Genomic DNA, 11,475 nt, shown 5'->3' with positions numbered 1-11,475 from the left:
AAGTACCATTAATGAAATTAAATATCTCAGTTTATATATATATATATATATGGATCAAAAGCACTCTGCATGGATTTTGTAAGTATAACGACGGTGTGATCACATAGATATTCACACAAAGGTTTTTGCTTGTCTCCTTTTATTGGTTTGTGGGGGCAAAGACATGGCATTATGTAGGATGAATAGGAGGTAGGTGTATAATATCTAAACGCAACATAGGATAAATTTTATATGAAGAAAGAAAGGATAAATTTTAAAGGGTTGTACTGAGTTCCGATTATTTGCACAAAAACCAGACTAAACCGAGCCGTTCAATTTTATGGTCACCAACTACAAGAAATGAAAACTAGCTTGTCTTTTGTATTTTTTTTCCTTTATTCTTTTTTACGTAAAAAATCTACTTTACAAATAACTAATGACTTATGAAGAACAAAACTAGGATTTTGGTCTATATATATATATATATATATATATTTTTTTTTTTTTTAACTGATCATTACAAAAATTTATTTTTTATTATATTCTATTAGTTCGGTTTGGTTCGGTTTAGATATCTACGAGATGAAATGGCATAACGAAATAAAATACATTTTTCCCAACCAATTATGATCGGTGCATATATGGCACCCAACTGTTGGTTGGTTCTGGGGATTATTTTGTACTGGTAATTTAATATTCTTCATTTCACCAATTCGAGTTTTGCTATAGTAAAACACTTTCAGAAATAATCACATCTAATTATTTTATTACAGTAAAAAACTCTCATATAAAGTCACACTCAACTCAAATTAAAAACTCGAATCAAGGTGGACACTGCATCTCTTTAACTCAGAAACGTTGAAAGCCCATTAGGCTTACGGGCTTCAAAGTTTGAAACCTACATTGAAAGTTGAAAGCCCACTTTCTATGCGTGAACAGCCCTTATGTCATATTTTTTACGCAGATTTATCATTTATATTATTTTAAATAATTAAGTGTCATATTGTCTTTAGTTTTTTTTTATTATTTGAATAATAATTGTTTATTTTTGTGTAAAGTGACAAATAATATTATTTACCGTATTTCTGATTTTTTCCATGATTCCAATCAATGTGTCATACAAATACAATCATACCACTTTTAAATGTTACTAATTCAATGTGTTATCCTCATACAATCATGTAACTTTAAACACACAAAACCCACATGCCCAAAAAATAAAAAAGCTTAAAACATGCACCTTTTCTGTTTTTTTCACTTTATTAATATTTCCTTGAAGGAGGCATTCTGATTTGAACTCGAGGACTAATCCCAATGATCACTCACAAAAACAATGCACTTGCACTTGCTCACATGCACAACTCTCAAACTAAATTCAATCACTAACAAGTATTCCATTTTTAAACAGATGAGTTTTAGCAATCTTTTTTATCAACTTTAGGCATATTTTTAAACGTCAAACTCCCATCAAAATAAAAAGAAATAAAATATTTATACATGCAAAAATTAACAAAACACAATACGATATCATGATTCAAATTCTCAGACACTCTTAGTCTTTAAAAAATTATAAAAAAATATTAATATTATTTTTTTTAATCACTCTATACATTCATTATTAAATACGTAAACTCTATTATCATATTTTTATTTAAATAATACTATATTATATTAATAAAATTCACATATTAAACTGTAAATATAAATATAAATATAAAGATTAACAGAAAAAATGACCTTGACAATTTTCAAAATTTTTCGCATCTTATACTTACCAGCTCAATAATAGATGATTGTCAGTTGTCACCGTGAACTAAGAACAAGGACAATGCGACCTTGAATATCTATAACGTTGTCCACGTGCTTCTTAGCTTCTCTTTTCCTTTTTTTTTTTTCCATGTCCTTCATGAACTAGAACTTTCAAACATGAAAAAGAAGATCCATTTCACCAATCACAACTTTCCCCCAAATATCCATTCCCAAATCCCACCCAATCAAATTATATTTAGTTCTTTTTTTTTTCCCTTTTTTTAAAATTATTTTCAAATGTGAAAAATGAAAAAAAAAAAAAAAGAAAAAGAACAAAAGAATCTAGCAAGCCAACTGTGGGGACTAATAGTACTTGTCCCATTCACGGCCACGAAAGTGAAATTAATCAATCAGTCAGAAACTCCATCATTTCCAAAACCACAAACCACCATTAAACACAAAAAAGGAAAAACCGTTCAATTTCAGAGCTCCATTAGGCCATGGCCGGCGCCCTAAATCTCGCCCATGCTCCGATTTTCGCTCCGCTAATCTCGCGCCGTACGACGCCCAATCGCCTATTCTCCGTCAGAGCATCGTCGGACGGCTCTTCTTCGTCTTCGTCGTCGTCGGTGACGTTTGCTCCGCCGCCGAATTTCAAGCCTCCGGAGCCGAAGAGGTTCGGAGTGAGGCCCGATAAGGCTTGGGACATTGTTGGAGCTGCTCTTGCTCTCTTCTTCCGTTTCGGCACCGGCGTTTTCGCTTCCGGGTATGGAATTCCTTGAATTTCTCGGCTTTACTGTGAAGTCTGAAGTAGTGAAATTTAAAGAAATGTTTCTGACTTCCATTCCCAGTAGTTGCAGTACCTCCTTCTTCTTCTTCTCTAGTTTCTGTGTAATTAGGAATTTCACCAGCGCAAATGATTGTCGTTTTAAGTATGTTGTCGTTTTCAAATGAATGTCGTTTTTAGAACAGTGAAAAAACACTGTTTCAAGAAAGTGTCGTTTTTCCCGAACGTAAGTCCAGTCATCTTTAAATTGTGTCGTTTTTCTGGCGGTATTGTCGGGTTTAGGATTATGTCGTTTTTTCAATTAGGCTGAGTTGGAACGACGTTGTCCTTTTATAAATATATGTTCCTAACTCATTTTAAAATAATTTTTTTTTATAAAAATAAAAATAAAAATATTTTTAATCTCAATCACAAATTATTTGTAAGAATGCGTTTAATAATTTTTTTAAAAAATTATTTAAAAAATCTATTAATGTCTGCGGAATTAAAAAATAAAAAAATAAAAAATTTTTTTTTTATTTTTTTCTCACTTTACACCCGTTTTTATTTTTTTTCTCAAAAAAGGTAAAAAATAAAAACGAAAATAACTCCAAACGCAACCATTGTCGCTTTTAAAAATTATTTAAAAAATCTATTAATATCTGCGGAATTAAAAAATAAAAAAATAAAAAATTTTTTTTTTATTTTTTTCTCACTTTACACCCGTTTTTATTTTTTTTCTCAAAAAAGGTAAAAAACAAAAACGAAAATAACTCCAAACGCAACCATTGTCGCTTTTCTCTAACGACTTTTTGTTAATACTCTTGAACACTGTCGTTTAATTACTTTTTAGTCGTTTGTATATGGTTTTCAATGATAGTGTCGTTTCATAAATAATGCCATTTTATCAAGATGTTGTCATTTTATTGTGCTTCCCTTGATTGTTTGTTTATCCGCCAGCCTGTCCATATCCTATGGTATTCACGTTTAATTAAACATATGTCGTTTGCGAATGTCGCTAATCTTCTCAGGTTATGTCTTTGAAGGATTTTAACATTTAATATGATGCTGTCGTCGTTGTGTATAAATTCTATGGTTTTACTATCATAATGTCGTTTGATTAATGTTGTCGTCCATCTTCTACTAAACTATCGGTCTACAAAATTGTCGTTTTATATATCATGTCTCGTGTTCTGTATGTAACGTTTCGTTTCTAGATGCAGTCTTCTTCCGGTGTATATAGTAATTTTACTAACTCGTCGTCAATATTCTTCGAGGATGTCGTATTTCGACTACTGTTGTCGTTGTAAATATTGTTTCTTCATAGTGTCGTTTCCCTCATATTATTAAGCTTTTTCTAGTATTGTCGTTTTAACAAGCGATCTCATTTTGTCATTTATACTGTCCTTTTCCTTTGTTATGAACCAAAAAAAATGTTATCATCGTAGTTATCAATTGTCGTATTTCAGATATGTCGTTTTTATTTTATCTTGTCGTATTCTTAATATGTTGCTCTTTTATTATAACAATGTCGTCTTTGTACGTTAACGACTTGTGCGGAATAATGTCGGTCTGTAACGTCTATTTATGGTTGTTTCAAGCATCATGTTTTCCTGTGATCTTGTAGTTTTATTTAGAAGATGTGGTTTTTTAATTTTTTGTCGTTTCCTTAGGTTGTTGTCATTTTCAAGAAGTTTGTGCTTTTTATGCAGTTGTTATCTTTATAAGATGTCGTTTCTATAATATTGATTATTCTTAAGCATTTTTGTTTTATAGAGTGTCGGGGGCAAAAAAAAAAAAAAAGGAATGGAAAAGGAGATAAATTGACGTAATATATGCGCATAAATACATTATTCACATATATATCAGTTTTAATTTATCACTAGTAAATAAAGGCTGAGTAAGGTCCCAATATGACTCTAAGTCTGCTAATCAGGCTTTCTGAGTCCTAGAAATGTTTACTGTGACTCTAATTCTGTGCAGGATTAGGGAAGATTGGATAGAATTGAATTTTAATACTGTGTTTGGAAATTTTTTTTAAAAAAACCTGTCCATGCTCAAATTCCCTTAGAAAGGGATTAAGCTATGCCCTGCTGAAGCATGGGATTAAACACAACAAACTTTTAACTAAAGCACATTGTGAAAAACTTTTAGAAACCTATTGGCAAAAAATTATAAACTATGGGATCAAATTGCAAATTTTTTAAAGTTGAGGGGCCAATATGAAATTCATGTCACAAGTATTTTTTAAAATTATATTTTTTGCCCCTTAAATTTGAAAAATTATGATTTGACCCCAAAGTTTAAAATTTTTTGCAAAAAAAAATAAATAAATAAACCCCTTATCCCAATAACACAACACTTAACATGGATTGGATTAAACTAAAATTTAATTCTATTATTTCCTATACACTCCAATTCAATCCCCCAAAATTATCATATCAAATGTTCTATCTTGCGCACCAAACAGGCTGGTGGATAGCGGTTGAGGCAATACATACATATACAATATAGCATTTATGTCATCTCTCACTTTGCTTAAATATAGTAATATATAGTCTCTTGCTGGGTTTCTGTTTTTTTTGTTTTTTTTGTTTTTTTTTGTTTTTTAATGAATGTGTGCTTTCTTACTTCAGATATTCTGTATCTTTTGTTCCCAAGGATGAATTTCCACCGGGCCAGTATGCACTTGAAGTCAATGGTAATCCTTTAACTTCATTATATGCTTTTTGTATTCTTGAGAGGAGCTAGTGTAATAGTAAAATCATATTCAGAGGGAAAAAGAAACTTAATATATTTCTTTCTTTTTCCCTTTGCGTTTTTTAAAATTGTTTCACGACAGGTTTCAAGGTCAAAGAGACTTCAACACTAGGCCCTCGCCCAGAGAAGCCCATTGAGATATATGAATTTGAGAGGTAGTTCATTTTCCACATCATTTAGTTAGAATGGAGCTGGATTAATTTCCTTTTTACCTATTATCTTGTTCCTTTTTGACACTCTACAAAATGAAAGACTGACTGTTCATATTGTTCTCTCCTGGATTGCAATGGACTTATAGCTGTCCGTTTTGTCGGAAGGTAACTTTTATCCCGAAAGCATTTTGGTTCAGAACTATGAATTTTCTTTCAACAGTTTTCTGTACTTCTTCTACTTAATAATGTCATTGGTATATATAATAGTTCAAATGTCCCATCGAATATTTGGTTACTTTCGTTTGACATAAAGTTTCTACAATGTTTAATGTCCGTTGGGACAGTCCTTAGTTCTTCATGTTTTCACTCGCTAACTATTTATTCCAAACACGTGTTACACCCTTTTTTTTATGGCGCGAATTGACATCTTAACTACATACAGGTTAGGGAAATTGTTGCTGTGTTGGATCTTGATGTCCTGTACTATCCTTGCCCGAGAAATGGTCCCAACTTCCGTCCCAAGGCTATTCAGCTGGGTGGAAAAAAGCAATTCCCTTACATGGTTAGTCAAATTCCTTTATGTCCTTTTCTCTGTTCCCCGCATCCATGGGGGATTAAATCATAGATAGAAATTATCAAATTATCAAACTTAGATTCAACAAAAAGATTAGCATGCTTATATGTGTATATATATATAGAATACTTGAAACTAAGGGAAAATTGCGAGTTAGAGCAATAAATCTCTACTTATTGACACAAATTTTAGCTTTTAATATAGTTTAATAAATCTTCCGAACTACCCTATGCTACAACGGGCTTTTTCTTTTCTTTTTTCTTTTTTTTTTTAATTACTATGCTAGTTATAATCTCTACATTTTTCTGCAAAAGCATCATTTTCTATTGTTACGTCGTCACCATTATACTTAAGATTAGCATTTTAAGCATGTTGTAACATTATACCTTGTTGGCAAAGGTGGTGACTTTTTGTAGGAGGTAAACTTGAAAATTCATGTGTCACAGGTTGATCCAAACACTGGAGTTTCAATGTATGAATCAGATGACATAATCAAGTACTTGGTTGGAAAATATGGTGTGTGACCATCTTGCTTTCGTTTTAATCTGTTCGTTTCTTTGGCATTTAATTGTCCTTACGATTACATTCATTTCAGTTTCTGGTGCATCAACTCCACATTTGTTCCATAATTTTTGTGTGCGTATGTACAGGTGATGGAAAAGTTCCATTGACGCTATCACTTGGTTTGTTAACGGTTAGCATTCGAGTGTTCTATTAAGCAGTTGGTTTCTGCTTTTTTCTTTTTGTATTGTGTTATTATTTACTTCTCTTATTATTATTTTTTTTCCTTTTCTTTCATTTCAGACTATAACTGCAGGTCTTGCTTTGGTGGGCCGGTCAGGCAAGGTTAGATTTTTTTTTTTTTTTTCCTGTAATCTTATTTAAGTCTAATCAAAAGAGGACTCTTTCGTATTTGACATATCATCTAATTTTGAGAAAGTTTCATGATATAATAAATTCAATTTGTATCATGTACTATTTGAGGAATTGAGATCTTGATGCCACAACAATTTTATGGTTCACTTTGTTGTAACCATTTCTTGTGTTGTGCTCAGGGATCTACTTATTCTCCTGCAAAACTACCGCCTAAGCCACTTGAAATATGGGCATATGAGGTTGGTTCCTTAACAAAGCTCTGATGTTTGAACTTTAATAGACAAGACCCGTGGCTACCATGTTCATGTCCCTTTTTTTTTTTTAATAATTTTTTCCATGTTTGAATTTCATACTTTTAGATTAAAACCTTTTTCTTTCTCTTATAGGGATCCCCCTTTTGCAAATATGTACGTGAAGCGCTTGTTGAGTTAGAGCTACCCCACATACAGCGGAGGTAAATAAACATATCAGGAAATTGCATATGTGCAGAAACAACATATATGTATATTGATTCTAAACTCAATGAGACTCTGACTTTTATGTTATGTTCTTATGTTGATTATAACTCAGTATCCACATCATATATAATGTTCTAAAACATTCCATCCGCCTAGCACCTATTTTTTCGGCTTCTTTTTTATGTTCTTTTCTTCGTGTGTGAAAAATTCTTACAAACGCATTTCTTTGGATGCCCTTTTCAGTTGCGCCCGTGGCAGCGCAAAACGACAGATCCTATACGATAAAGTTGGACACTTTCAGGTACTTCAAAATGTCTCTAATGGACATTGTTCCGCGATGTCATTTTAATCATTTCTATTTTCTAAGTAGATTTACATGATATGTTAGGGGAGTCGAACTAACAAAAGGATGTTTTATCTTACTACAATATTACCAGGTACCTTATTTACAAGATCCAAATACCGGAGTGGAAATGTTTGAAAGTGCAGAAATTGTAGAATATTTAAGAGCAACTTATGCGGTTCAATAATGCATTTTTGCAGACTTTTGAGTTCCTTTCCTTTTCTTTTTATTTTTTATACACATATTGTTTCCTAGTTTTTTTGTTTTGTTTTTTGTTTTTCTCGTCTCTAGTGATAAAAGCCGTAGCCTATTCTTGTACAAGCTACAATCGACATATTTACTCAAAAGTTTGTTCGCATGGAATAATGTGCATAACTTGATGCCCAGAGTCTGTGATGAAATCTGAATGTAATGACATTATGCAGCAACTTTGCATTTTACACCCACATGTTCAATAGCATCTTTAATTTTTGATCTTGAATGATGTGTGTAAAGTGGTTAAGTTATATTAACAATAAAAAAAAGTGGTTAAGTCACAATAAAAAAGTCCTAGAAACACTACTAGTGAAGAACAAATTTCTTTTTTGAAGTCTAATAAAGAATAAAATAGTCCTGTATGTAAAAGGATTCACATAATAGTGACGAGGTCTCTGTAGTGTATAGTTTTGCAGTTTGTTCATGTTTGGTTTGAAAGCTTTTTGGGGCGCGGGCGCGGGCGCGGGCGTGGGCGTGGGGGCGAATCACAGGAACACCACTTCTAAAGAGTTTATTCAAATATACCATTTTTATTAAAAACTTAAGCCTAACTTTTACATTAAAATAGTACAAGTGAATAACGAGACTTTAAAAACACACACACACACACACACACACACACACACACATATATATATATATATATAGTCTAATGCCCGCCCTTTTGGCTGTGGTGCAAAGGGAAACCTAGAGGGATGCCCCCTAACTATAGAGGAATAATCGATAAAAGACTTATGCCATTTTTTAAACTTTAGACCGTTTTAAAGCACTGTATTGTATAATAATCTATTAATTATATAATGTTTAGTGTGACTATTATATTGTATAAATTAATGCGGATGGTAAATTAATATAGTCTACGCCGTATTATTGAATACGGCTCATTTTTTACGTATTGTACGGATCCATGATTCATAATAAGATTGGACATTTTGTGAATACTCTAGTAAGAATATCTTTTCCTCTATTATCTATGTCGAGACTTCATAATATAAATAATGTCATGAAAATACCGTGGACATTTTCATCCTTGGAACTAAAGAAGTAGTGCAAAACGAGTTTCACAACATAAACTTTCTTTTCTTTAATGGAATCCTTACATTCTAGACAAGAAGCTATGATGCAATGTAAGAAAACTGCTAGACAATATCATGATAAAGGTGACCAATTCCAAATTCGATTAAACTCATCACTAATTCTTATAATCACTACACAGATTTTATTAAGAGTGTTAAAACTCACGAGATAGAAATGAAATTATCTCCTCCAATATATTTTTCGTATGTTTTGAAAATTGTTCTAGATATAAGCTCGTTCTTTAGGTCGTCTAGAATATTTAGAGAAAATGATGTTACCAAAAGCATGTGAAAGTATATAACAACCTTTGGTAGTACATGAAATTTTATAAGATGTATGTGGATTATTAATTATATGGTTCAAAAATAATCCATATGAGTCGGTTAGGTTTTATGAAATTAGAAAAGGTAGGAATGTACTGCAGATAAGTGAAAGCAGTCACTAATTGGGCCAATTTGCCACTTTGTGGTGGTGATTTCCACCAAAGCTCCCACAAAAATCATTCAAAATTGCACCACCGAGAGTTAATGGTATGAGCAACAATTAGGTAGAATATAAATATGGATATTTATATTTTTATACTCCATATTTTAAGTTTATTTAAAAAGTATAATTTCAGTAAAGTATAATTTCAGTTTTAATCTCATTAAATGTGTACTTTTAGATTAGATTTAATATATAAATATATACCTTATTTTGGCCCACGATTGATTATGACCTTTAAAATAACCAAATTGTCCTTAAGAAAAAAAAAAGAAACTAACACTTTCCATTATTAAAAAAAATAAAAATAGAAAAAAAAAACATTTCAAGGATATTTTGCATATTTTTGAGGTCAAAACTCTAAGTTTAATTTTTTTTAGTTTGTTTTTTTCAATTTACTATTTTTTATTCAAGATCATTTTAGGTATTTTCAAGGTTAAATCTGCAGGTTGACCATGAAAAGGTATAAATTTGTGTATTAAATCTAATTTGAAGGTATATATTTTATGAGATATTCAAAAATTAAAGGTATAGTTTTTAAATAAGCCCAGAGTATAAGGTATAAAATGGTAAATATCTCAAATATATGTATATATATATTTCGAATGGGATTTATATGTGGATAGCAACAAAGAAAAAAAAAAAATCTTTGGCTGAATCATTGTTATGGTTTGTGGTCTGTGACATGAAAAAACGGGTAAAATTTGGTTGCCAAGAAAATTATTGATCTATTTGAAAACGAAAGTCTACATAAATTAAGGAACCTAGTAAATGTGCCGTACGGTTTTATCCAAAGCTATTGTGGAATCCACAGTGAGAATGAGAAAAAAAAATGATTTTAGATAATCAAATTTTCACTAGATCAGCAAAACAAATTAAATTTTCACTAAACCTGCCAAATTTACATATTAATCAATCTTGATAGTTGATATTATTAAAGTTTATTAACAATATTGTTGGGTGCGTTTATAACTCGTTTTAAAATGATTTTGTTTTTTGTATGAAAATGAAAATGAAAACATTTTCAATCTCAAACAGAAATCATTTTTGAAAATGTATTTGGTAGTTTTATCAAGAGATTGTTTTTAGTATAAAAAAAATCCATTAATGTCTCTCTCTCTTTCTAGAGAAGAAAATGGAAACAAAAAATGAAAAACGACTAAAAGTCATTTTTCATTTCTCTCTCAATTTACACTAAACCAAAAAATCGTTTTCATTTTCATTTTTTATCTTTAATTATGTCAAACGCCATTTCTCTCCGTTTTCATTTTTTTCTTGAAAAACGTGAAAAATAGAAACAAAAACAACTCCAAACACATTCGTTAGTTCCTAAACTATGGCGAAGGGCGTTTTAAAAAAATTTAATGAAGGTAATTATATATTTCAAACACATGATAACTTATATTTGTGAATAAATAGTTACATTATGTAAATATTATTATTAACATCCATTGCAAAGTAGAATACTTTGCAATTAATACAACTATTTATATAATTATCGAGGGTCAAAGCTATCAAGGAAAATAAAAATTCAGAGATTAATTTTCTAATTTAGAGCTCAAGAACGAAAACTATCAAAGAATATGTGTGTATATATTACCCTATATATAATATTCATATGCAACAAAAGATGCATAACTTATGGGTTTATCAATGATGTATCCTTGATAATTTACAATTAACTAATTTTATTACGATTATGGTATTTTTGAGTATTCACCTTGTAGTGGAATCGAGGGTATTTGAATTTCCATATCCTACTAACGTAAGCACGTACGATCATGTGTGGCTGGTTAAAGTATTTGTTATTTTCTACGTATAAAAGAAGTATTTTTAATCTTCTCAACTACGGTTCTTCTTTAATATTGTTTTTTCCACTTCATGCATGTCTATAAATAGGCAACTACATGTGAAGCAAATTCAGGTGCTCAAAACTCGCCAAGTTTGGCATTGGCACTCTAGAGAGTACATTGGGATATATATAAGGGAGAGTGAGTGTATTA

General features: G+C 31.0%; 1 protein-coding gene across 1 annotated transcript; it reads left to right on the top strand.

Annotated features, from left to right (window-relative positions):
• Positions 1-2,064: 2,064 nt before the first annotated feature.
• LOC21398481 lies at positions 2,065-8,114 on the top strand. The gene is made up of 12 exons (XM_024169026.1): positions 2,065-2,494; positions 5,131-5,195; positions 5,337-5,409; positions 5,553-5,571; positions 5,849-5,968; positions 6,427-6,496; positions 6,631-6,674; positions 6,785-6,826; positions 7,036-7,095; positions 7,243-7,310; positions 7,558-7,615; positions 7,752-8,114. The coding sequence occupies exons 1-12, from the start codon at positions 2,229-2,231 to the stop codon at positions 7,842-7,844; spliced, it is 978 nt and encodes a 325-aa protein (XP_024024794.1). The 5' UTR covers positions 2,065-2,228; the 3' UTR covers positions 7,845-8,114.
• The last annotated feature ends 3,361 nt before the right edge of the window (positions 8,115-11,475 follow it).

Source organism: Morus notabilis, unplaced genomic scaffold, assembly GCF_000414095.1.
Source record: "Morus notabilis unplaced genomic scaffold, ASM41409v2 Scaffold1317, whole genome shotgun sequence".
In the NCBI taxonomy this organism is placed as follows: Eukaryota; Viridiplantae; Streptophyta; class Magnoliopsida; order Rosales; family Moraceae; genus Morus; species Morus notabilis.
The sequence above is the reverse complement of the archived record's forward strand: the minus strand, read 5'-3'. Positions and strand labels throughout refer to the sequence as shown.

Coding starts and splice junctions, on each gene's coding strand:
- LOC21398481 (XM_024169026.1), top strand. CDS start 2,229: ATGGCCGGCGCCCTAAATCTCGCCCATGCTCCGATTTTCGCTCCGCTA. Junction 6,497..6,630: donor GTACTTGGTTGGAAAATATG/GTGTGTGACCAT, acceptor GCGTATGTACAG/GTGATGGAAAAGTTCCATTG. Junction 6,675..6,784: donor TATCACTTGGTTTGTTAACG/GTTAGCATTCGA, acceptor CTTTCATTTCAG/ACTATAACTGCAGGTCTTGC.